The 27,641-nt window shown below is 40.4% G+C and overlaps 2 protein-coding genes across 2 annotated transcripts; one reads left to right on the top strand and one right to left on the bottom strand.

The window, feature by feature from the left end:
• The first annotated feature begins 1,056 nt into the window (after positions 1-1,056).
• Positions 1,057-4,981, top strand: AGR2 (anterior gradient 2, protein disulphide isomerase family member). Its single transcript, XM_051610174.1, has 7 exons — positions 1,057-1,186; positions 1,478-1,541; positions 1,646-1,698; positions 2,715-2,788; positions 3,161-3,224; positions 4,109-4,192; positions 4,775-4,981. The coding sequence occupies exons 1-7, from the start codon at positions 1,057-1,059 to the stop codon at positions 4,822-4,824; spliced, it is 519 nt and encodes a 172-aa protein (XP_051466134.1). The 3' UTR covers positions 4,825-4,981.
• Positions 4,982-9,176: 4,195 nt separating this feature from the next.
• Positions 9,177-27,641, bottom strand: TSPAN13 (tetraspanin 13). Its single transcript, XM_051610173.1, has 6 exons — positions 27,525-27,641; positions 15,018-15,185; positions 13,669-13,749; positions 12,683-12,796; positions 12,246-12,356; positions 9,177-11,060 (listed from the first exon to the last, which is right to left on the bottom strand). Exons 1-6 carry the CDS (start codon positions 27,585-27,587, stop codon positions 10,986-10,988), a joined length of 612 nt encoding a protein of 203 aa, XP_051466133.1. The 5' UTR covers positions 27,588-27,641; the 3' UTR covers positions 9,177-10,985.

Raw genomic sequence — 27,641 nt, 5'->3', positions numbered from 1 at the left:
TCTGTTGGACCTCCCAGTAGAAAAGACCACTCTATCTGATGGAAACTCAGCTAACACCTCTCTTGCAGCTCCTACCCAGAAAAAGCCTTCTGTTTCCCTGGACTTTCATTTTCATTCTCTGAATTTTAAACACCGTCAGCCTGTTGTCATTTTTGCACAAATCTTTTTAATTTTCTGTTATTTGTTTTGGAATATCTTAGATCTTCTTTCTGTACCATTACATAGGAGGAAATTTGCTGAGAAAACAAAGGGTCACGCTGCCAAAGTGTTTTACACCTGCAAAGAAACGTAGCTGAAACACTGAGGACCCTCCCATCAGACACATCTCTACCTCCATGCCCCAGAGTCCAGCTCAAGAAAAGCTCTCTGCTTTGAGTGGCTTAAACCAGCAAACTGCATTTCAGTTCTCACTGTTCCACACAGCAACTCCCACTCACTCTTTCTATTATAGATTCTTTTGGCTCTATCTTTAAAGATTAGATTGTACTTGCAAGGGAGAAGACAGGACTGAAAGTTTCAACAACAGCATTGAGCTGTGCCTATGCCAAGGGCTCACTAGAGAGCCTAGCTTAACATTTTGACTCCCCATTGGAGGTGCTCCCTGTGCAGAAAGGAGGAAGAGCTGAGACAAGTTAATTTTTCATCAGCTGGGCTGCTCAAGTGCTTGGCTGCTGTAACACTGGGAGAGTGAGGTATAACCATGAACTTTATAGGATTTGAAAGTGCTTTTGGAATTGCCAAAATTCAGTTATTCTCTAAGAAACTAGCACATAGATCAACATCTTAAAAGGACCACAGCCCAGTGACATGAACAAGGCAGTAGAAGGCAGCAAGGTCCTTCATGGCAATTTGCTAAGCAAACCTCACATTTCCTTGAGGTTCCCCCAGGCCCGGGCCCCTTCCTGGAGCAGTTTATTTCAGCCCTGACTCACCCTGCTGCATGCTTTTGACTTGACCTGTGCTCTATCAGTCCTTATCTGCCGTGTGCCCCAAAGCGTGCTCCAGGCTGGGAGGCAGGACAACATGCACTTTCCCTCCTCTGTTCCAGGAGCAGCCATGGAGAAGAGTTACATGTCCATGTTCCTGCTGCTCATTGCCATCTCCTGTGCTCTGGCAAAGGATGTGGGCAAGAAAGACACAAAGGAGACTACTGCTAAACCCAAACTGCCTCAGACACTCTCCAGAGGTAAAAACAAAACCAAACAAACCCTCAAACCCCTTTTTATTTTATTTTTTTAAGTGCAATCTGATAAAGTTTTGATTCCTATGCTGAAAATTAATTAAGAAAATTATTTTTCTTACAACACATCCTGTAAATACATTTTCTAGTACTTCCCAGCATCCCCCTCCCCCTTCACTCCTGATTCAAAGCCTCCCCGGCAGTACGGCTGGTCAAATCCCGCCCTGGCAGGGGAGGGCTGCGAAACCTCTGCCCGCCGGCCTCGCTTATAACGCGGCGCTTCCCCTTGCCCCGCAGGCTGGGGAGACCAGCTCATCTGGACGCAGACGTACGAGGAGGCGCTGTTCCGCGCCAAGAACAGGTACCGCGCCCCGCGCACCTGCCCGCGCACCTGCCCGCGCCCCGCCCCGCCCTGGCGCCCCCTGGCGCCTCCCCGGCCCCTAACCAGGACTCCTCTTTTTCCAGCAACAAACCCCTGATGATTATCCACCACCTGGAGGAGTGCCCGCATAGCCAAGGTAATCCCCGGTTGCTCAGAGAATAAGTCAAATTCCTACGTTCCTAAATAAAAAATCCGTAGGTCTTCCCCTTCTGGATAAATGCTGCTTAAAAAAAAAAAAAAAAAAAGAGGAAAAAAAAAAAAAAAAAGAGGAAAAAGAGGCACTCTTTTGCTTGCTGCATTAGCTGTAGTGAAATGCTAATTTGCACAGGCACGCAGAGTGTTCTTCAAGTTGCTGTCACATATAGGTGTTTGTCAGAATATAAAATTAAAAAAAATCAAAACAGTAATTCAGCATCACGTGACACAGGATGGGTACAGAAAAGAGCACAGGTCAGCATGTCTTGTTCTGTGGCAAATCTGGTTTTGGTTCACATCACAATCATCCAAAACCAACAGCAAGACCAGAAGTAGTGAAAAACAGTAACTTACTGAAAAGGGTGTATTCAGCTCTCAACATCATTGGTGACTGCAACTGAATCCAGCCAAGAACTAAATCAAACTAGGCTGAAACTGAGCTCCTGTAGGATTTCTAGTAACTGGGAATGCTGTTTTCCCAGTGTTCCTGAATTTACTTGAGGGCGCTTTTTCCTGCAGACTGATCTGCATGGCAAGACCTCTGCATCCACCCATAGCTCCAGGAACTCGAGAAGGATCTTTGTACAGGCATTAAAATAATTTCAGACATTTCAACCTGAAGTCCTACTACACACTGCCAGTGCCTTTTAAGGCTGGATCCAGAAGTTGCGAGTGGATTTGAAGGGTCAAATGCTCAAATTTCATCTTAAGCAGACAAATTTGAATGCGAGATGCACTATATGGAGGGACATTTTGTACCATTAGAATTACACTTTACTGCAAAATATAAATGAGTCTATCATCTTCCAGTGGTATGAATTTAATATCTTTATTTGCTGTAATTGTAAACTGGGAGTTTTCATTTTGATTCTATCAGTTTGTTTGAATTTCTTTTTTAAGGACAATATATTTCAGGGGTACGTTTTTAACTTCCATTCCTGTTTGTTTCCACTGTAGCCCTCAAGAAGGTCTTTGCTGAACATAAAGAGATACAGAAATTGGCTGAAAAATTCATTCTTCTGAACCTTGTGGTAAGTTTCCCAGTCTCCCTTAAGTGAAGACAATAAAGTTTAATTTTTAATTATAGTTTCTCTAGCTATAAGTAGTCTAATAGGTAGGGCTGGCTAAGAAACATGGCTAGTGCTGAAGCATAATAGATTTAGTAATACATCTCTTTCATCTATAGCTATTATAACCCCAAAATAGGAGGTAATTTAGAACTTAACAACACTAACTGTTACTAGTTTGCCTCTTTAGCTGTTAAAAGAGTGCCTCTCTGTCAATTTCTTAAACTTCAAAATGTATTTTTTAGGCTCTATTTCATAACATAAAGTACGAAGAAGAAAAAATATAATTATGTAACATGCCCTCCTGCAATCTTGACTTTATCTGTTTTCTTTAAGTATGAAACCACAGACAAGAATCTCTCACCTGATGGCCAGTATGTCCCTCGGATATTATTCATAGGTGAGTACCTCAAGCACCAAAGCTGACTTTGGACCAAAGCCCCTGTGGTGCCATGCATCTCAGATCCTCAGGCTTATTAACAGGAATTTACTCCATGAGAATATAAAATGTTTGGTTGGATGAAATTTCAAAGCAATCCCAAATGGGCCATTAGCTCCACAAGTTCAGCTGTCCTCCCTTGTTGATTCCACAAATGATTTCTTCCACTGTGGTATTGAAATGACATAATGCCACCGTCACTGGCATGGGTAGGCACTGGCTCAGCCCTGCTCATCATGCTGTAAACCTGTGAGGTTTCTGTTTGTAACACAATCTCAGACATGGCAAGAACAGCAGTGACCCTGGATGCTTCAGGGATCAATTTTTGAAGCTCAGTACTCAGCTCTGTCCTCCACCAGCCTGCGCAACCCCCTCTTAAGCATTCGCACTTTGGAGCCTTATTAGTGGCCATGCATGCATGCAGGTATTCCCTCTCCCAGAACAGACACATAACCTTATACACTGCACACATCTGTAGCACATACCTTGATAAATCCATGTCATATTGACAAAAACAACTGCTACTTTATCCCTGCCTTTATTATTTCTTTTTTTAATTACATCTGTAACCTGAAAGCAGACTCAGCTTGCAGAGTTAATACAGGCACTATGCAGTGGCATAGGGTGTAAGGCTGATCAACATTGATCAGCATTAAACTTATCCCCTTCTTAATAAACCAGCAAACATAACACTTATAATTGAACTGTCGAGTGGTGATGTAGAAGAATGATCTGTTTGCTTTTGATGAAAGCACACCTGTCTTGCAGAAATGCAGCAAGGGTTATTTCTTTCTGCTGGAAGGTTAGTTCTGTCCTCTACAGCTTCTCTCAATCTTTTTTCCCAGATCCTTCCCTGACTGTGAGAGCAGATATTACTGGAAGATACTCAAACCGTCTCTATGCATATGAGCCCTCTGACATTTCACTGCGTAAGTAGCGTATTCTGGAATATTCTGGCAGCAGTTTTTCACACAACAAGAAGTAACACCAGGCATTATAGACTCTCAGTGCTTGCTGAAACAGTTAACCAGGATAAAAATTAAACAGGATACTAGACTTGGACTCAGTGAGGTGAAGAGAATGATGGCAGAGCCCTGGAGCCTTAAACATCCGTTTTAAAATAAAACATGCGTCAGTAGGAACCTGCATAATTCAGCAGTTTTCAGAATGTAAGCAATGGTGAGAACTCTTGCACAGAAGCCCTGCTGGGCCAGATCAGGAAACCTTCTGGGAGCAGAGAAGAATTGTATGATAGAGACCTCCCTCATCACTGCACAGCTCCTGTCTCTGCCTGTGAATGCCTGTGCATTTGCTTTAACAAATGTATGTTCTCACCAGTCAGAATTAAACAAATCATATTCACCAAATTCTTGGAAGCGCACAGTGCATCAGAGTCTGTACAGCAATAGACAAGAACAAAAGTTTTAATAATGACATTTTCTCTAAATATTTGCAGTCACTGGAGGAGGAAATTGGAACAAAAATAACATGTATTAATATTTCATTTCTAGTGTATTCAAATATGCAGAAAGCACTGAAGCTCCTGAAGACTGAACTGTAAGGGAAAGAAGGAAGCCCTTAAATACTATGAAGTCTGATCTTACATCTCTTCTCTACTCATTGAAACTGGTGAAGAGACTATTTAGAGTGATATTTAGTGATGCGTAGTGCTGGTTTATATATATAAGCACTACAGTTTTACGTTAGCACTTTTGTACTGGGAAGCATTTTTAAAAGCTAGAAGCTTTTAACTTAAGGCGTACAGAAAAATACTGTATAATTCAACTGTAAAAATGATTTTTTAAAAAATAAATCCACGTCAAGTGTTTACATACAAAACATTGCTGTGTGTGTGTTTTTTCCTTATTATCATCTCTCATTATTAGAAAGAGTAAAATCACTGTGTCACTTGAGGCCACAGCTTGCAATTTTACATCTAAGCAAGCACTTGGGAGGGAAAGGGGCTGCTGTGGGTTAACACCAGCCAGCAGCTCAGCCCCACACAGCTGCTCACTCACTCCCCTCCAGAGGGATAGGGAAGAGAACTTGAGGGGTAATCATGAGAAGACTCATGGGTGAAAGGAAAAAGCCATTTAATAGGTAAAGCAAAAGCTGCATGCACAAGCAAAGGAAAACAAAGGATTCATTCACTACTCTCATCAGCAGGCAAGTGTTCAGCCATCTCCAGGAAAGCAGGACTCCATCACACGTAATAGTTACTCGGGAAGACAAACCCCATCACTCCAAACATCACTCCTTCTTCCCCTGGTTTTATTGCTGAGCATGATGCCACATGGTGTGGAACATCCCTTTGGTCAGTTGGGGTCAGCTGTCCCTACTGTGTTCCCTCCCAACTTCTCCTGCAACCCTAGCCAACCTGGGAACAAGGCAGCATGAGGAGCAGAAAAGGCCTTGATGTTGTGTTAAGCATAAGCAACAACTAAAATATCCTTGTGTCATCAACACTGTTTTGGTCACAGATCCAAAGAATAGCAACACACAAGCTACTATGCAGAAAATTAACTCTACCCAGCCAAGCCCAGTACAGGAAAGCAGTTTTTAATCTCATTTCAGCAGCTAGTTAAACTCTGCATTGTTCAACCTGCTTTATCTCCACTTATTTTACCATAGCACCAACCTATGTCAAGTTCTCATTATCAGGCTTTTCTTTACAGTTAGATAACCACAAGTGCACACCTTTTACAGAAGAGTACTCGAGACTAGAGAATGGGATTGTTTACATGTGTGAGGTTTGTTTGTTTTTATGAACTGGCTGCATTCCAAAGTTATCCAAGGATTGCCTTATCTAATTGAATATTAAAAGATTGCTTCCCTTTAAAGATTCATGCTTATATTGGAATCCAGTAAAGCCTTGAGATTATTAACAGAAGTGATACTGTATTGAGTATATGTTTCATTTTACAATTGTTTTAAGGCTTGTGGTTGCTTATTTACAAGCCCAAATGGGTCACAAGAAGTCAACTAAAAGAAGCCACCTTAAGATTTAGACCAAAAGGAGACTTTCCAACCTCAAATATCTAAGAACTTAGCAACAGCATCAGTTAAAAACATTTTGCCCAGGACTAGACCTTCATTATCTTTTCAGCTTTTTGGCAATGTCAGCCATTAAAACAAGTACTATTACCATTATTACCACTACCAGTCATGATGATAAGCACAAGAAAGGAAGAAGGTAGGACAAGCAAGAGAAGCAAGGTTTCAGCCCAAGAGAATTTCTCAGCACAATTAGAGGCAAAGCACCTACTAATGTCTTTGGCAAGCTGTGTGAAACCCTACCAACCAGAAAATTTTGAGTGGTACATAGAAGCAGCCCTGGACATGCAATTCAGTATTTCTTCAGGAGTTAAGATGTTCCTTCTACCACAGCACCCTTTAGCTGCAATGAGAAAATGTTTTGCTCAGAATTCTTCACCCAGGCAGAACACAGAGGGGAAAAAAGGATGTCACAGGGGATGAAATATTCTCTAGAAGCCTCTACCATCCACAGGTTACCACTGAGATGAGGGACAGCACAGAGTGAGGCTGAACCAACTGGTCATCCGAATCATCTTTATCTACTCAACCTAAAGCACACTTGCTAGAGCTGTATATGCAGCATAAAACAAAAGCTTCCTGTGCCATTACATTTTTTAAGTCTGTTTTTATAACTCTACTGAAGTACCATCACTTTCTTAAGCAGATATCCTGATGCTATGGATAATATCCAGCAGATTGATCTACAGCCCATTCTACAAGTTTAGTAATTCATGTGCTTACTATACATGCAAATACACAAACCAGTTCAGCCTGCAAGTACCAATACATTAATTTTTAAGTATTTTTTTGCACTAAAGGCTATGTTTTTGTACTTTGCTTTTGACCTTAGCCAAATTTTTAAGAATCTTAATACATAAATGGTCAACTTAATTTTGCTCTTTTCATCCCCTCCTCTGAATACAGATTGTTTAGGTTTACAGAGGGATCAAACCAAGCTGAGGTATCTATGAAAAAATATTTTAAAAACCTGACAAGTAATTTCTGAAGTATATAGGCTCAGTAACTTGAAGTGTGCAGTGTAAGTGAAGATAAGTATCTGAGGAACCTGAAGATATACAAGTCCATGGGACCTGATGAGATACATCCCAGAGTCCTGAAGGAACTGGCGGATGTAGTTGCCAAACCACTGTCCATGATATTTGAAAAGTCATGGCAGTCAGGTTAAGTCCCTGGTGATTAGAAGGACATCTTACGCCGATATTTAAAAAGGGTAGAAAGGAGGACCCTGGGAATTACCAACCTATCAGCCTCACCTCTGTGCCTGGGAAGATCATGGAACAGATCCTCTAGAAGACATGCTAAGGCACGTGGAGGACAAGCAGGTGATCCAGGACAGCCAGCAAGGCTTTACCAGGGGCAAATCCTGCCTGACCAACTTAAGTGGCTTTTTACAATGGAGTGACTGCATCAGTTGACCAGGGAAAAGCAGTGGATGTCATCTATCTGGACTTCTGCAAAGCTTTTGACATGGTCGTCCACATCCCACTGAATTGGAGAGATGTGGGTTTGAAGGGCGGACGGTTCAGTGAATAAGGAACTGGCTAGATGGTCGTGTTCAGAGGGCAGTGGTCAATGGCTCTAAGTCCAGATGGAAAACAGTGACAAGTGGTGTCACTCAGGGGTCAGTGCTGGGCCCATTGTTGTTTAATATCTCCATTAACGACACTGATGGTAGCACTGAGAGCACTCTCAGCAAGTTTGCTGATGACATCAAGCTGGGTGGTGCAGTTGATATGCCAGAGGGATGGGATGCCATCCAGATGGACCTGGACAATGCAAGGGGAGTTGGAACTCTATGATCTTTAAAGTCCCTTCCAACTCAAAAAATTCTGTGATAGGGTTTCCAGAACCCCACTAGCATTCAAACAATCTTTAAACAGGCCTAAGAATAATAATGCAAGCTAATACCAGCACACTCCTATTCCCTTATCAGCTCCAGGCTTTAAGATACATTTTTATAGCTATCAGTTCAAGCTATGCAAGCTTTTTCTTCTTGTGATATAGCTGCTTTCCTGTGAAAGGAGGCAGGCATTGCACAGTGGCATCACTATGTTAAGACCTGGATTCACTTTCTTACAGATGCAAAATTGTATTTTATTATTTTTATAGGCAGGTATTTTAATGTAATAAGAATGTGTAGTTGTCCTAAAGAAAGTCAAGACTGGTTTCTACATTTTCCAGAATAACAAACTTTAAGAAAGCATTTCAACATAACTAAGGACAAAAGACAAATGCAACCATTGAGGATGCTCCAAGTCAAACTGTGCACTTTTCTGACTTTGCTGCTGTAAATAGCTTCTAGAAAATCTGGTTACAATTAAGCCAAATTCTTAAACTCAGATAAAAATTCAAATGCCTCTAGAAACCAATTAAAAAAACATTTATATGACCATCAGAATTTTCTCAAGAAGACAAAGCAATGAAATTCAAAGACAAAACCCACCAAGATGCCCACTGAAAGTAAAATACGTTTAAAAAATGTTCTATTTCAATACTCAGAACAGTACATCTCTTGTACAATGACATGCGAGTCAGACCTCTCCTGAGGGAGGCTACTCTCTTCCTCCCCAAAAAACAAGGTCAGACTCAATGTGGTTTACTGCCCTCCCTTAGGAATTAGGTTCTGAAAGTGAATCCATACCTCTGATGTAAATATCAATAATTGTGTACATTGTTACTTTTTTTTAAATCACAATCTTGAAGAGACAAAGTATTATTAATATGATATAAAAACTTAAAACCATGCAATCCATGGATCTGCCTTTTGACTACTAAAACAAATCCACATGTTCTGAGACATGAGAGTTTCTGAACGGGTAACATTTTCAGTATTTTCTCAGTGAAGCACATGTGCACTCCAGTATCACCTACCACATTTATTAAACCGGACCTACTAAAAAGCACTAAAAACAATTAGGAAAAAAGAAGTAAAAACTGAAGCTCTGAAGTGTGAAGCAGCAGCATAAAGTACGTGCTTAAACGAGACACCAATACTTCTCAACGTACCCAGCAGCAATCGACAGTCTGAAGACCAGGAGATGGCGCTGGCAGCAGACGTTGAAGACTTCGCTACACCTGACAGAATGTTTTCAGCAAGTTGTCATCCATCCCTCTGGCTTCGGGTTCAACTCTTCCCCTCCAAGACAATTCCTTCTTTAGGAGCACTGGGCACATAAAACTCTGACAGTGTTCTGACAAGCATCTATTTCAACTTACTTTTGTCTCCTTTGAAGGCATGAAGGCATGTCCCTAGTAAAAGTGAGACTGTATGAGAACACACTTCTGCCTGCCCTGTCTTCCTTTCCAGCTCCCTCAGCTCAGCTGCTGCAATTCTGGGCAGATGGACTTAATACTATACCCCTTCCTGCAGAGCTGTCTCTCAGGCTGCAGCAGCTGCCTACTACACCAGAAGCAGCAATTGAATGAAAAGGTGCAGTGCAGGTCTGCAATTCAGTGTGATTAGAAATGAATGAAACATTATACACTTTGGGTGTTTAGATGTCTGATGTTCCAGCTGAGGTGCATCACTCCTGTTACTGGTTGGAAGAGGGACCATCATACTTTCCTTCAGCTCAGACAACACTTAACTACATGGCTAATGTACTGTTCCAATTTTAATTATTGTCTTTTTTTGTTTTGGTGTTTTGGTTTGTTTTTAAACACAAACTACTGGAAACCACAATTTATTTATGTTTTTACTTTCTTTTTCTTCTTTCTTTTTTACACGTCATTCAATCTCTCATGAAATCAAGACTGTTACTTGGATGACAGAGGAATATACACACTGCTGAGTTATTACAACAATAATTTTACACCATCTGAAAAAATAGCTATACAACAACTTCCCAGACATGAATTTTCTTACAACTAATGATGACAGACCAGTATTAATTCTGATGTTGTGCAAATACCAAACTTCATTCACTTGTCAAAGAAAACAAAAGTTTCAAGTTAATCAGCTGCAGATTACATTCTTCTGGTTTTCTTCATTCATTGTTATCATAGTGAAGATATCCATTAAAAAGAATTATTTTTATTCTCAACAGAATTCTAAAGCTACCAGAAATGCAAAAACAAACAGGGAGGGGAGGGGTCAAGACTACAGTAGTCATTAACATACTTATGTGCACTACAGAAAGTAACATCTTTAGCTTCTATTTTTAGCTTAACAGGAAAGTGGTAGATCATTACTAGGACAAAAAAGTTGACTGGAGTTCATCCTAAAGCCTAATCAAATCAAACAGTCCAACCATCTACCATATATTTTTATCACTTTAATGAGAAATCACAAGAATTTATGAAATCAATGAATACAGCAGAAAATACTTTAGGGTATTTTTGGACACCAGAGAAGACAGTAGTGCTGTAAAGCTTACTGTATAGAGTTCCACCTATCAATTATCAAAGTTTTAAAGAGTTATTTAACCAGCTCAGAGCAGCGTTTTGACTCTGCCTAGCTACTGAATGCACCAGTCTACTTCAAGATAGAGATTCTTAGAAAAAAAATAGTGGAAAATTAAATATGAAAACTACAAATCTCTTATGGAAAAAAAGTTTTCTTTTGGGTATATGTAGAATTCCTATTATGGAGAAATACCTAACTATGAAGAATCAGTATTTTGAAGTACAGGGTGCAGAGAGAAGATTCAGTCCTTCATAACCTTATCAAAGAAACGCACTAGGGTTTGCACGAGGGTCCTTTTGGTTCCTGTACCTATATGTCAGCCACACTCCCAGAATCTGAAAACAAAAAAAGAAAGATATCATTAAGCAGAGGGCTTCCACCCCATCTTTCACCACTTTTACAAAATTTGTTTCAAACATGAAATCCTGACAATGAGTTTCCAGTACACAAGCTTAGGATATTTTACTGATACTACAGTTGCACAACCACATGCCAGCTTTCTTAATTAGAAAAAAGAATGTACCTTCACAAAATGAATTCATACCTAACCTAGCAACAGAGAGAAGAATAAAACACAAAAGCCAAAAACATATTTGCAATGCAAGACAATTTATTTCACATAGGCATGTCCACCATTAAATTATTCTTCCCCCTCCCCAAATGATCAATATCATAAACCTGTTTTTTAGTGTAATAATAAACAAATCCTCCAAACTGTGTCATTTTACAGTAACCAATGAAGTATAAGGCTATTTTTCTCAGACATTTTCAAATCTTATCATTCCTCACAATCACCTTCCCCTGTCCCAACAACTTCACATTTTTAGTAAAGAAAATGAGGGCAGATGTCAGATTGATTCTGTTTAAGTTGCTGCATCTCTCATTGCTCTAGTATCTACAAACTTTCTGAAAACTGCATTAAGCAGCAGGAGGAGTATTTTCACGTGCTATACTGTGGGGTTATGAAAGACCTGTCCTGAGGATTTTTATCCACAAATCAACACAGCAAATATATTTATCATCTGGGTACTAAAGCAAGGAGTTCAAAACACAGTTCACCCATCATTAACCTGTATCTTTGCACTACAGGAGGAACAAAACCAAATAATCCCAAAACTAAGAAGTCTCAAAGACCATGTGTGTGCACAGGTGCAGGGAGGTGGGAAGAACAGGGGAACAAGGTAAAGCAACAACATTCATTGCTTTTGGAGAATGGTAAACCTGAATAGCTAACTTCCCGCAAAACTTAAAGTTTACTGCATCACATTTTTATGTGGTATCTAGCTGTGGTTTGTAGTCTAAACAACATAATCCTGCAAGAACTCCCAGTGTTGAATAAAGACAAACTCTCCTTTCAGCAGACTTGAGCAAGCTGATAGCCTGCAAAAATCTGACACATCTCATTATTTGACTTCTGAGATAGTACTGACAGTTCTGGCCCTTAGATTTAACTGTTTCACAAAAGAAAACCTTAAAAGTGGGGGAAAAGCACTCTGTATTCCAACGTTATACTCACTCACCTCTGTGAAACTGAAGAAGAGTCCTATGCCTCCAACAAACCTCAGCACCATTTCAGAGTATTCTTCTATTATCGGTGCGCATGGTTGACACTGACGATTTCTAAAGCAATCCTGTAGCAGTTACAGAGAACTGCACTTCATTTTCTGATCACACTTCATTGATTGTAAGCATCTAGTTAGCTCTATAAAAGACTACCAGCCATGAACAACACTCCAGTGGTTTTAAAAGACTTAAAAAAAGCACATATACAAATGATAATGGAATAGAACTTTGCAGGGTGCTCTGTTTCCAATAATTAAAGAGCTTAGTATAATTGTGACAACTACCTTACACATGCGTTTAAAAACTCTGCTTTCTGCAACTGTGAAAACAATTATACATTTCTGAACAAACAAAATGAGAGAAAGTTATGTTTTTTCAAACTTCAAGAACTTACAGAGGAGCAGGGTTCATATGGATCAAAAACTCTAAATCCACAACAATTCAGACTTCTCTCAACATCTGTTCTCGCGCTTTTAGAGTTATTCCATCCCACCTCTAGAAGTTGACTCTAGAAGACATAAGCAAATATTGCATTATCTGAACTGTTCTGCATTTCGTTTGAAACAACTATACTAGGCCAAGTTAATAATTCCATAACTAAAACCTTCAGATCTTGAAGTCTAACATGGTAATGTATCACAGAATGACTTGAATGTTCAAGCGGCCTGTGTAGCTAATGAAACAGCAGCACCTACTAGCAGCAGCACATTTGTGGTTATAATTCAGTTCCTTCTTTTTCCTAAACCCATCAAGAGCACTAGTAATGGGACGTGCAGCTCATCTAACTAGGATTGCTCAGACTTTAAACAGAAAGTGCACTTACATGTAACAGCTGATTACTTAGTCACTGTACCTTTGACTGCTTCTTACGAAGTAAGCCCTTAGTCTCCATACTCCATGGAGGCTGGTTTGACTTCCACACCCAAGGGTCACCTCCATTTCTAACATAGTTACAACCTTTTCAGTTACACAAGAATAATTCAGTGGCTTTATCATCTTTACATGAGCATTACTGTAGATTTCACCAGATTATATGGGATAGCTAAACACACGATATAGTCAATATATCATGCTGCTACATTTGTGACCATAAACCCAGACTGGAAGCATAAAAATACAAAAATAAATAAATAAATAAATAAAGACAGCTGAAAGTCATTATTTTAGGACCCAAATGTATTTACTTCTAGCTACCAGAGCCAAGCACTGCCTAAGGTCTAGTTTTTAATCAAAAGGATAACGTTGACTTTCTTAAAATATGCTGTCTTCCTTTTGTGGAAAACTGTATATAAATATGTGTATGTGTGTGTGTGCATATGTGTATATATATTTGTAATATTATGCTACAGATTAACTGAGAAGTCAAGAACCTTTTCTTACCTGCTGTTCCTTGTTTAGTGCCAAACAGGCACAGGAGACAGAAAACTGGACAATAAAAACTAGAAAAAGAATAATCATGTACTAGAAACAATAGTTAAGGAAATACTTTGAAATTAATTCTGCTTTTGTAACACATATGCCTACTGGTATTCCTTATTTCATTGGATAACAGTCATTCCTTTAAAACAAAAGAATTATAGAAATAAGTTCTGTCTGGATGTGGAAAAGATGACCCAAATAATGTTCCAAGAACTCAGTCACCATATATTATCTCATTTTGGCTACTACTGTATGTAGCTGGTATTTCTGGGTTAGGTGGTCCTTGCCTAGCAAGACAATATGAGCAGAGAGGTTAATAAAAGGAGCTTTGAGAGAGAAAAATCTACAGTAAATGTATCCAGCTTTAGGGGCTCATGTGATCATTTCAAGACCCTTCACTTAAAGTAGTAAAGAAAATACTTTTCTGAGTATTGCATATTCAAATTATTTTTTTTCAATGTCATAGTCTTCCAATTACAAAAGATAAACTTAGCCTAGAATTTTTAAAAGTAAGAGTTGCTTTTAATACAGTTTTACACGCTTTTGTACTAATGCATCAGAAACGCATATGTAACAAAATGAACAAACCTTTATACTAAAGTTCACATTTTCAGAGTTGACACCATCTTCACAATTTGGCTGCTGTGTCAGAGGCAGATACTTAACTCATGCAATTAAACCATTTGTAAAGTGGAGGTCACTAATTATTCATAGATGGCAACCAGAAAAATAAGAATGCTATCTGATGAATCTCTTTTCTCATCCAAACATCAATTTTGTCATGCAAGGCAGCACTGCAGACTGCTTACAGAGTGTCAGTAAGCATAAAGGGGGAGCAAAGCCCACAGAGAAGGCCTGGGCTCAGTTCTACCATGGGTTTGCAGTTAAAGACTAGGTGTGAAAAAGAAGTTATGTACTACCCACAATGCATTCCCCTGCCAGCTACAACCAGCTTGCTATCTGGAGGTACTACTTTTCTCTACAGTTAAGCATTAACAGTTCACATGGTCTAGCTTGGTGTAAAGCTGAACACACAGTAAGAAGCAACTGTGACACAGTGACCCACCATAAAAAAATTCTCAAAAATTAAAAATACTTCAACTTCCAGAGCACAAACAAGGAAGAAAAAAGGAAGCGGGAATAAAGTGAAATGGGAAGGAAGTTAAATTTAGACTGCACTTAACAAAATTAAGATTGTAAATTTCTGTCCTGTTTCTGAAGCACCTCCCACATCTGTCTCAGCTGACAGAGCAGGTTTGTTTACATAGCTTGAACCAAGCTGCGATCCATGTAATGCATTAAAAGGATACAAAGAATAGCAGTACTTGATGATGTTTCACTGCACCAATCAATCCAACTAAGGCAATAAGGAAGAGGAAGATTCCTACTGCAATTACCACTCCAACAACTCTGAAGCTACAGATGAGTCCGAAGCTGACTCCCCATGTTGCAATTCCAATCAGCAGCAGGCTTACCAGCTGGAAGGAAAAGACAACAAAGTTAGACTGCACATTAAAAGAGGCTCAACCTACACACAGGTACATTCAGCAAGAGCAAATGCAAAGTCCCACACCTGGGAAGGAACAACAAAATGCACCAGTACAGACTAGGAGGTGAATCAGCTAGAGAGCAGAGTCCATGGAGAAGGACCTTGGAGTCCTGGTAGACAACAAGTTATCCATCAGACAAAAATGTGCCCTTGTGGCCAAGAAGGCCAATGGTATCTTGGGGTGCATTAAGAGGAGTGTCTCCAGCAGATCAAGGGAGGTTCTCCTCCCCTTCTACTCAGCCCTGGTGAGACCTCACTTGGAGTACTGTGTCCAGTTCTGGGCTCCTCAGCTCAAGAAGGACAGGGATCTACTTGAGAGAGTCCAACAGAGGGCTACGAGGATGATTAAGGGACTGGAAAACCTGCATTGTGAGGAAAGGCTAAGAGACCTGGGGTTTTTCAGTCTAGAGAGGAGAAGGTTGAGGGGGGGAATCTAATTAATGTCTACAAATACATGAGGGCTGGGCATCAAGAAGGCAGGGACAAGCTCTTTTAACTAGTGCCCTGCAATAGGATGAGGGGCAATGGATTCAAACTCCAGCAGAGGAAGTTTCACCTCAACATGAGGAAGGACTTCTTTACTGTGAGGGTTACAGAGCACTGGGACAGGCTCCCAGGAGATGCTGCAGAGTCCTCTTCTCTGGAGACTTTCAAGACCTGTCTGGATGCCTTTCTGAGTGATCTGCCCAAGGTTTTGGGTTTTTTTGTTTGGTTGGGTTTTTTTGTTTGTTTTGTTTTGTTCTGTTTGGTTTGTTTGTTGTTTTGTTTTGTTGGTTGGTTTTTGTTGGTTTGGGGATCGAGAGCATTGTTGTCGAACCCAAGTCAAACAGTGACAGTTTGGTTGGTAGGGGTTTTTGTGGGGGGGTGTTTTTTTGTTTGGGTTTTTTTGGTCCTGCTCTGGCAGTGGGGTTGGACTCAATGATCTCTAGAAGTCCCTTCCAACCCCTAATACTCCGTGATTTACATTAAAGTTGTTATTAGAAAGGTAATACTGTTCTTTACAGTGCAAAGAGAAGTACAAGCCTAAACAGACCAATCCTCTACTTCACTGTAGAGGTAACTTCAGTTCCAGATGTTTTAAGGCACGCATATTCTTCAACACTGTTAATGCAGAGCTGTTACAACTTAACCCACCTACAAGTCAAGCCACATTGCATTATCTGTGACTGACTAGAGACACTCAAGTGCAGTATATAACAGAATTGACAAATAAGCTAAAATCATAGGCTTTCATTCACAGAATGGAAGAACATTGAAAATTCCAGATGTCTTCTGAAACACAGGCAGTATACTTCAAGAAAACAGGACATACAGCTCCACAGCTGTGAAGATGTAAAAAAGTGCACTTTGCCAAAATTTACTGTATCAGAAACACAGCTGTCTTAACTCATTAGAGAAGCTTCTACGTAGTTGATGATATAACAAAACAGTTAACAAAGTCACATGAAAATTCTTTTTTGATCTCTATCTCAAGGACTTCATGTAGTAAAACAATAAAGGCACCCTGTCTCTGCTGCATACTTCTGCAAAAAAAAAAAAAATATAGCTCTACTATGAAGTCAATCCTCTTTTCAATACCCAAAGCACTTACACTGTTTCCTTCCTTTTAAAGATGATATTCAGGGAAGGCATGCAGAATCTGCCCCAGTTAGTTCAGTGGGATTTATTGTTTACATGGGCAGGAAGGACCAGCCTTTCCTGTTTCCATGCCAAAAACACAGAACAAAAAAAAAATTCAACATGGAAAGCTGCAGAGAAATCTGTAATGAGGTACAGCAGGAGGGAAGCTGCAGACAAAGCCCACCCAGATGTCCAGTGCAGAAGACACCCAACACTCTCGTTTGAAACAGTTAGGCATAGGTATAATGTATTGTCTCTTACATTATCTGTTAAATAACACCAACTCAACAAAAAGTTTTAACTTTGCAAAACCCCAGTCTAACAAAAAAAGTATCTATAAGTTGTACCATTATTAAAAAAAAAAAAAGCCAAAAAACTCCAAACAAACAAAAAAACCCACCCCAAAACTGTAAGTGCTTCGTCTAGTCCAACTGCTTGGCTTTATTTGACTATAAATACAATGCAAGCACCAACACTTGCTCAACAGTTTCCATTCAAACAACTTATCTCATTATGTTTTACTGCTTATCCAGAAGAGTGAAAAAAAAAAAAGAAATTTCCAACATATAATTTCAGTATACTTACCCTACAGCAAGTGTTTTTTCAACTTCAGTACCTTTTAGAAGGCTGACGAATGTAATGCTGCTTTGAAACATGAAAATCCAAAATAACATTAAAGAAGCTAATAAGACAAGTAGTGATGCTCATCAAGAGCATGGTGGGTGTTTTTTTCATGTGTTCACATGGGAACACATACCAAACATTTTTTTTTTGCCAAAAGCCAGTAATCCAATGAGAAATTTAAGAGAGTCTGCAAGAAGAAATGGAGGATTTTTGTCACACCTGCACCTCTCTCTTACACCATGAAGAGACAAGAGAATGGTATAAAATTTACTGAAATTGTTCAATACCAGTAGAGTTTTAGGGATAATTCACTTTAGTCTTTGCATCTCAAACAAAAAGCCTTAATCCCCATGCTTAGTTAAAACAAAAGCACTGGGCCAAGATGTCAATGAGAGGGGAAGAATAAATAAAACAAAACAAAGCCTTGGCTCTGCCGCAGACAGATTTTCTGAATGCATGCTGAACTTCCTGATGTTACAACAATGAAAATTAACCTTGCTAATCAAGCATTAAAATGCAAGATCTAGCTGTTCTGATCTGTGGCCATTCACTTTATTTCATTGTCTTATACCACTGGGAATATTTTTCCACATACGCATCAGAAGTGAACAAAATAATCACATAACCCAATTTCCCATTGCAAAGTGCTGGCTGATGTCCCATGCTCCGCATCATCTTCTAAAAACTGAACACACATTTCAACTACAAACCTCAAGTGCAATGTCAAATTTCAATTTATTTCATAAAGAAAAGCCGAAGAAACTTGGTTCCTCATGATTTTCACCAATGCTTCTTTCTTCTGCTAGAACTATGACTGCATGCAAATCTTCACTTTAACCAATCTGCCTCCAGGATACCAAAATGCATATTTGTTTAGCTCTTTGCTCATTTCATAAGAGGTCAAAAAACACTTACATGAAATAAGTTTTATTCTTAAAGTATCAAAATCAAAAGAAGTCTTAAACAAAATCTGTGCCTAAAGCACTACTGGATAAATGCAGTGCATGAACTGCAGGGTACTGGCTACTTCTTGCTGCTGCTACATATCTAAGCATCCATTATTCTGGCATCTATGTGAAATTAGCATGTAAACACTAAAAGTTACTACCACAAGCCCTGGTCCAAAAAGCTCTTCTGTTAGAAACTGTCACACACTCAATAAAGAACTGCCATGATTTTCAAGTAGAAAAAAAGCCTCTCTGTCTTTTATAACTAATTGTTGATGCTCAGATGTTCAGGGATCAGGTAACTGGTTTTGGAAAATAACATAAAATAGTTTAGTTTCTCTTTTGATCATGTTATTTTAGAGAGTAATTTTCAAGCTTTGCATCCAGTGTTTAGAAACAAAAGGATTTAGATACTCTATTTCTAAAAGTGAATCTGCCAACATTTTGTAGTAAAATGATTTTGAAACAAAATTACTTAGTGACCCTAACTACTTTTAGATGTACAATCTAAACATATAAGCTTTATTTACTTATGTAAAAAAAAGCAATATATTTCTGTTAAATACAGGAAAAAGGATTCTGTATGGAGCTTCTGAATGTCACATTTTATTTTATTGAAATCATGTTTCACAGCACCAGAACTCCCCCAAAGAAAACAGCATCATCCTTGGAAGACTGAAGTAGAACTCCATTTTGCCTACATGATTATACTTACATGAAGCTAGCCTTGCTACTAACATTCCAAATATTTGCTTGATAAATGTACCATAAATACATGAAATCACAGTCCAGTTTTTGGTGATCTGTTTGGTGATCCTGTTTCCCACAGTTGTTTCATTCATAAGCTGAAAAGGCATGGGTTGAAGAAATGACCTGCTAGACTGAATGACAACAAGCGGGACTACTGAGCTTAAAGGGTAGTAATCAATGGCACAGCATCCACCTGGTAGCAGGTAAGAAGCACCACCAACGCTGATACTGGTCCAATATTACACAGTACCTTCATCAACAATCTGGGTAATAAAAGACAGAACAAATCCTCAGAAAATTTCTGGATGTTACTAAACAAAGAAGAGTGACTGACTATCCAAACAGATAATAAACTAAAACAGACCTTGATAAACTTGAGGAATAAGCCACAGGGACCTCATGCAGTCCAAAATTCTGTTCCTGGGGTGCTCCGGGAGAGCCTGGGAAAAGACCTGTTGAACAGCCTTACTGAGATAGACCCAGGGATCATACTGGTTGTCAAGCTGAATGTGAGCCAAGAACCTGCTCTCAGTGCAAGTAGGGAAAGCCAAGAAGAGTGTAATCAAAGGAAACCTAATGCTGGTGAGACTGCAGCTCTAATCCTGTGTCCTATTTCAAGCCCCCCAGGTCAAAAAGGAATTTGAGAACCTGTAGAGAGTAACTAAAATGGCCTGGAGCCTTGAGGATGATGTTTGAGAAGCAGGTGATGGAGTTTGTTTAGGCTGACAAAGAGGCTGCCTAGGGACAACCTAAAAGCAACTAAAGGTGAAGATGCATTACAAAAACAATGAAGGCAAACTCTTCTCAGGATTGACTGACCACAAAACAAGTGGCAACAACCACAAGTAATGGCTTGGGAGGTTCAGATTGGAATTAGACAAAACACCTGCAAGGCAGTTTGGAACAGTACTCAGAAAGGTCATAATCTTTCTTCTGGGAGGTTTTCAAGATGCAGGAGACAAAGCCACAGCTGACCACAAGTGTTATTTGTAATCCTGCTCTGAGCAGGAGCATGTACAGAAGACCCAGAAGTCCCTTCCAACCAAGATTACCACACACCACCAGTTCTTCCACCATTGAAACTCTGTGCTCTTCACAACATAGGCAGATAAGAGACAGATTTAGCACTTACCAAGAGACTACCAGCAGTTCCTAAACCCCATATCAACAAAACACCATCTTACAAGTAGTCAGGAAGTCTCTCAATAACAAAAAAAGCAATTAATGATTCTTCAAAAGTACTTGCAAAGCTTCAAAAACACAACTACAAGTGTCATTCTCTGAAGTTATTTAAAAGGTCATGTTCACTGAGGGCAGGTTTACATAGAAACTCGGCAGGTCTTAAAACAATTTATTATAATCTCAAGCTGGAGCTACCTCTCACAGAAAGATGCACATACAGTCCACAAACCAGAAAAGCAACACAGAGCCATGAAAACTTTGTCTAGGCTGACAAAGCCTAGGGATAATCTAATAGCAACTGACACTTGATGTCAGTGATGGCACTATGACAGAGTGCTTTTTTGTCAATAGACAAAATGTTACTCCAATGTCAACATCTCTACAGGAAAAAACGCAGGGCTTGCAAGTTCAAGATTGGTGGAATTGATCAGACTTCAAGTGACTTCCAGTATGTTTTTATGCATATATATATATACACATCCACACACATTTGAATTTCAGAGATGTTTCAAAAATGACAACTCCTAGACAAAGAAGAATTTATTTATCATAGAGGCAAAGTCATTACAAGTTTGGTTGTTCTGTTCTCCAGTTAACTTATTAACACGATTAAAGCATTAGCCTTTACAGTATTTGTTGTGGTTTTCTTTCCCCTTACTGCTGCATAAAATCACTACTTCTACAAAAAAAATTAATAAAAAAATAAAAAAAATTTTTAAATCTGATTTGCTCTAGTCTTTAAATTCACATTCTCTTGTGCAAATAGCTGCTCATTTTCCTGGTTTCCATACTGGAAAAATGTATTTCTCTTGACACTTACTCCTTGTGTACTTATCCACTAGCTTAGTCTACAAGAAGAAACCAAGATATTGATAAATTATTTCACTAAACACCACCACTGAGAAACAACTAAAACACCAAAATCAGTTACACCTTCTTTCAAAAGGAAGCCATAAGACTGTTCTGACTAGCTAGCAACTTTTCAGCATTTCAGCTAGCTCAGACTGCTCGCTAGGAAGTCATACACAAAAGTTAGTGTTCTCACTGTTCTCTTGTAAACTCAGTCCCAAAAGGAGTTAGTAAAAACTTCATTGCAGAACTCAAATGTCAAGAAATACAGCCTCACCATTCCTGGCTACAAAGATTATACAGCATTTATATTGGTATCAGCAAAGGAAATATTTACAGAATACTTGTCAGGCTGGATATGGAACAGGAACTGAAACCAGAGAGATTACACACATGATGAAACATCCTTTCTAACATCTCTCTCCACATATAACTCAATATTCTACTTTTTTTAAGGGGGCTTTAAAATTTAAACCTCAAATGGTATATTTTTTGAAGGTAGAGTTTCACCACCCTCCCCTTCATTTTTGCAAACCACTTCTGCACAGTCATAGAAAACCTAGAAGATTATTCTTTTGGTCCCCAACACTTCATCTAAAAGCACATTAAAACATCAGGCAGTATATAGTGGTGCATCTTCAGCAAGCTAAGACTAAGCTAAATTGATTTCCATTACAGCTGTAAGCTAGCCAAACTGTAAGCAACTTTATCACCCTAAAGTACTTCTTCAGCTTTATTGAGAGTACAGTAAAGGCTGAGCAATAACAAAACCTCTGTGCACCTCCCAAAGATTTCTCCAGAAAGCAAAATCTTCCACCTCTAGGCAACTTGTTTAAATGAGGAGGAGTGATCAGTACTCTAGTTACTGAACAGCCTGGAGACACACAATGTGGAAGCAACAATTTGTGGGAAAGGAAGCCTTCCCTCTCAAGGAAGGCAGTTCTTTCTCTTTGATGGCCTAGTTCAGAGTTTTTCACATTACTGGCCAATAATAAAGATCAAATTGTTTCTGACCATACAACAAGCTTCTTTCCTGTTAAAATGGCAGTAAGATTTAACTCCTGTTTTATACTCCCTGGCTTTTGGAAATGCAAGCTTCTTGCTGTGTAGCAGAAACAACTATCTCCTGAAACATTTACTTTTGTTTGCTCCTTTGTTCATTGTTTATAAGAAGTTGTGAAATGTTTTCAAGAAGCTTGGTGAGCCTACAGATCCTTCTTCCATCTCCCTCAACACAAAAACAACAGTAGAAAGAACACAACCAATTTAAGTACAAGGCCATTACAGGGCATTCTAAGGACTTCTTGGTAATTGTGCTGTTTTCAAAGTGTCCATCTGCATAGCTAGGTTGGCTGAAAACATCAACAGTATCAAAACATTCCATGCTCCACACAGCCTCCTCCTTCTGTGCCCTGTCATTCTCCATTTCTTTCACTAATCACTGTCTGCCTTCCTAGCCCTAAATGCCACTATGCACTTTGAACAAGTGAAAAAAAAAAAACCCACTCATATCTGGTCTAAAGACCCAGCATATGTCTCAATTCTGACCTGCTATCACAAACCTCTGTCACTCTGGCTTTAAACTTACACACAGTATAGCTGAGGGCATTCCCAAGCACTGACAGGAAGTCTTAAAATCATGAATCTATATTTCTGCTGAAGTCACTCTTCTGTGTTCTCACGCATAAGCATAGAAACCTCACCAAAAAGCCAATGTAAACAAAGGAAAAACAAAACAAAAACCAAGACAAAATTGATGTGACCAACATAAACCTTCCCTGCCAAACACCTACGATCTTCAGCATCACTGTTTTATTTACACGTCAAGACTAGATAGCACAACTTACACTGCTGCCTTCAAAATGTGCTTGAGAACAACAGGAATGGTTTCAAGGCAACCTGCCCCATTTTCTGAGCATCCAGTTAGGATCATGAGCTAAACCAGCCCAGCACAGGCTGGTGCTGGGACAAACTCCTGAGGCTGCAATCCTAAATGCTGACCACAGACGGTCAGACACAGCAAACAGCAGGCTATTTCCTGGTCACTTCTTACAGTTGAGAACAAACATAAAACCAAAATGAAACTGAGCAGAGTTCACAGGTTCATTTACCACTGCTGAACACGTTGACACATGAGGCAAGAACTGTACTCTGCTAATTCCTGTCTGCTAGTACCTGGCTCTGCATAGCCATTGCAGCCATCAGTAAGAATCAGAAAACACAAACAGATCCTAGGAAAATCCAGACATTCACCCTGCCTCAAACACCAGGTTTCCCCTTCACAGAGAGAAGGAAGAAGGAGCTAGCAGATCTGCATGGAAAATGCACGTACTCATCCTCCTGCTTTGGGAACATGCCAACTAGGACAAACACTATTAAAAAACCTACCATGCCAAACACATGCTGTCCAAATCTGAGAATTTCTGTACTCATCTTTGTATACTTCCATAATACAGGAAAAGCAATTTCAGTAAAGAGGGCAGAAATGCACTAATTACACTATAAATAAATACTGCACCCAGAGAGCAACAGACATCAATAGGGAAGAAAATAAAAACAACATCAAAAAACTAAATGAAAAACAAAACCCTTTTAAATACAGTACTTTGGAAAGTCATGCAAAAACAGGGACAATCTAGAAAACAATAAAGCAAATTATTTTGATCATATTACTTACTAGTGTTAAGAGGAAACATGGATCCTCTTGTGGAATGAATTCTGTGCTACTAAAAAGTACAAACTTTAATGGAAAGGTACCATTATGTTTTACTTTAAATCAAACGGCTACCTTGCAAGTAAGAAAAATGAAAGCCTGCTTATCAAAACAAAGGCAAGATGTTTACATAATGACAACAAACAGTTGATGTTTGCTGCTGCAGCAATAATTAAGTAACTGTTCCAGTGACAAAAACAGCATACAGCATCCAAATGAACTGCTAGTTGTTTGGGTTTTTTTAAAATTTAAATATTTAATCTTGTAGTCCAGCTACCACTTCAGTCTTTCATCATTAGCCAGGACTTAGGAATTTCCCCTTCCTTTTCTGAGACTCTGATATGAAATAAGATATCAACTGTTCCCACTTCAACACAATTACTCCAGTTGTCCTTACATGCAACACTGTCTACCAAAGGAAATCCTTGTCTAGTTAAAGTGAGAAAATCTTGGTGGAGCCAGCACCTAGGGTTCTCATACCTGGAAGATCGGAAGTTACATACAAATCCTTAAATTTGGCTGAACTCTGTGGACCACGCATTTTAAGCCATTTGTATGGGTTTGCCTTTCCCCAATAAATGTAAATATGATTGGAATAAAGATAAAATTGGTCAGATACCCAAAACTAAGTATTTTAAGGACCCCTGAATGCCATTTTTCCATGTGAGACTTCATTCCAGCAATAAACATCATTACATACAAGCTCAGTCAACCCGCAGTCTCAATTATTTTTCTCTACTCTTCCAATACCCCTAAGGAACTTTACTGAAGTCAGCAAGACTCAGCACAGATGCCAGCATTACTCATATAAAATAAATGTAAAAGTAGAATCAGGGCCTAAGGACATTAACTTAATCCAGAGAAGAACAAAATGCATCAGCAAAGTACCATCTGAAAATAATGTTACGTGAGCAAATAGGTTAGTGGGTTTCTGGTTTCCTGCCTTAAACCAGCAATTGATTTACTACTGCCAGGAGATATATTTTCCTCGGTGTACTACTGTAAAAAGTAAAATAAGACAGCATTTTAAGAAAATAAAAAAATGAAGCTCAAATAGCGTATTCTAGGAGTGTTTTAAAGAAAAGCAAAATAGAAACTGTAACCCCCAATATACGGTTCTGAGAGTTAATTCACTTCAAGCACATGATAAGAGACACATCAATGTCAGGTAGAAAAAAATTCAAGTAGTGTTACCTACTTGATCTTATATCCCTTCTTACCCTAAATACTCACTTCCCACCGTTTCTTACTATGAATTAACAGTATTGAAATACATGATTATGAAGTTCTTGATCTGGTTGTCTTGTGCAATTTTTTCCAGCTGGGAAAAAATAAGCACATCATTCATGGTGTTGCTGCAAACCACGTCTTGTATTGTCAGGTTTTTGTTGGACAACACAAATTCTCTGTCCCACACACTTTGCTCGATCAATTCCACCAGGCCAACTAAACACCTTAAAGGTTAATTCTGCAATTCTTGCAACTCACCTATACACAACAAATAACAATCAGATACTCCAGTTTCCATAACTGAAATTACTTGTTCCTTCCCTTTAGCAAAAACTTATGTTCTGCATTGGTGAGACATAAGAATACCAAGTGACACCCACAAAGTAAATTCTAGTCTAGGAAACATGAGCGCAAGATTAAGGTCATAGGTTCATTGTACAGGTATTACAAACAGAACTACCAAGGTCTCAAAGATCACTCTTGCTAAGGCCAAATACATCCAAAAGACTCACCAGACCCCTTATACCTGATTAATATTTGGCAGTAAGAATAAGAGATGGTATCTTCGGAAAACACACCTGCTGTCCACGTGACATCAAAATGAGACTTGTGCATGTATTACGTTAGACAGATCCAGATTTCTCTCACTCTTCTGTAACTCAAGAACTAATATTAATAATAAGTTTTGCATTAGTCTCCAGTTTACTGAATAGAGAAAATGGGATGGGACCAGTCTCCTGTAATCCATCCACTGGGACGGCACAGTCCTACAAAATTTGTCCAAGGTGATCTTCTGAGGTCCCTTCCAACCTGGGCTGTTCTGATGCTAACTTGCCTTCATCATGACAGTCTACATGCACTAAACCTACCTCCAACTGCAGATGCCAAAAAAGGCAATGCCTACCTGCTCCCCTGCACAGGAAACCCATAGCATAACAGGGAACCTGAGTGACTTTCACAGCAGGTAGGCTGGATTCCCTAAACATGCTCCAGAGACTTTCCACAGACATGCTCCACTTGGCAAGCTCCTCCAAGGGAGCATGGACAATAGCATAGCCTCTCCTATCATGGTTTTTGTCCTGCTCTTTTCTGAGGAAAGGAGGGTCATCTCATACACTGAAAAATATAATCACAAACAACACTGGCTTCAGCACAGCCACTCGTACATCCATCCATGCTCCATTCTGGAGATTACCATCAGGGCCAGCAACTGCCAGCTATGAGAACTGTCTGTTCTGATGAACAGCATTAGACCTGTTTGTTCTCCTGTCTCACCTTCAGTCGAGATCTGGCAGTGCTTTCAGAAAAGCTCTGATACAACTGCCTGCAAGCATTGCCTGATCCCAACTTCAGTTTGCTGAAAGCAATCCCCAAGCGTGGTTGTTAACATGAAACATTAGAGGTCATACTACCTCTTCAGAAGTGCTGTGAGAAGAAGCCATTACACACAGTTCTGTTTCTACCTATTTGTGTAATTTTAAAATAGATCATGAGGAGAAAAACCTCAACTGGAGATTTTATTGTTCTCTGTTGGAAACAGGTCCTCCAACTTGCCCAAAGGAAAGCAGGCGCCTGCCTGGAGCTCCCCGGAAATTCAGTTATTCCCGTTTAGCTCGCTTCTTTCCCCCCACCCGTCATACATGCCCCCACAGCCCCCAGGCAGCCAGACGTGGCACCTCGCTGGTCCATCCCAGGGAAGAGCTGGGAAGCCGGCTTGCCAGGGGGCCGGGGGCCTCTCCAGCGCAGCCCCCACCCTCTCCAGTCTGCTTTGGTCTCTACGGGTCTTGCAGGGCCAAACACACCGACATGGCACTTGTCACCCACCGAAGTGCACTTATTTAGGTTCTGCTCTTTGGCTGAGGAATAACAAACCCTTTCCCGTTCACGCCTGGGTTGGTGCAGCGACCTCTCCGGAGAGGGAAAAAGGGAAGGGCCGGGCCGGGCCTCCCGTCTCCCCCGGGCCGCCCCCTCCCCAGCTCGGCCCGCCGGGGGGACGCAGGACCAGACACTCCACCCCGACAGGCAGCGCCCGCCGAGCCGCCCAGTGCCCTGGATTTTGATCCCGGGAGCCACGTCCCCGCGGTGACAAAGCTCGACCTGAGCGGTGCCACCCTCCCCCCAGCAGGAGGCCGCGACCGAGTGGCGGCAGCTGCCCTGCCCGCCCCCCCCAGCCCCTCCGCACCAGCCCGCAGCGGGGAGCCGCCTCAGGCCGGAGTGAGCCCCGCCACTCCCTTCCCCCCCCCGTCCCCACCCGCCGGTGGAACCCGCAGGGCGGGGAAGACCCCGCCGGGAAGACCCCGCCAGGCAGCCCGCGCCCCTCCCGCCGCCTCGGCTGAGCGCGGCGGCCACGCACCGTGTAGAGCACGTTGAGAGCGCAGAGGCAGTTCCGGGCGCAGGCGAAGCCCCCGCACCCCATCGCGCCGCCGCCGCCGAACCGCGCAGCGAGAGGCCGCAGCCCCGCCCCCGCCCG

This window comes from Apus apus, chromosome 2, assembly GCF_020740795.1.
Source record: "Apus apus isolate bApuApu2 chromosome 2, bApuApu2.pri.cur, whole genome shotgun sequence".
NCBI lineage: Eukaryota > Metazoa > Chordata > Aves > Apodiformes > Apodidae > Apus > Apus apus.
The sequence above is the reverse complement of the archived record's forward strand: the minus strand, read 5'-3'. Positions and strand labels throughout refer to the sequence as shown.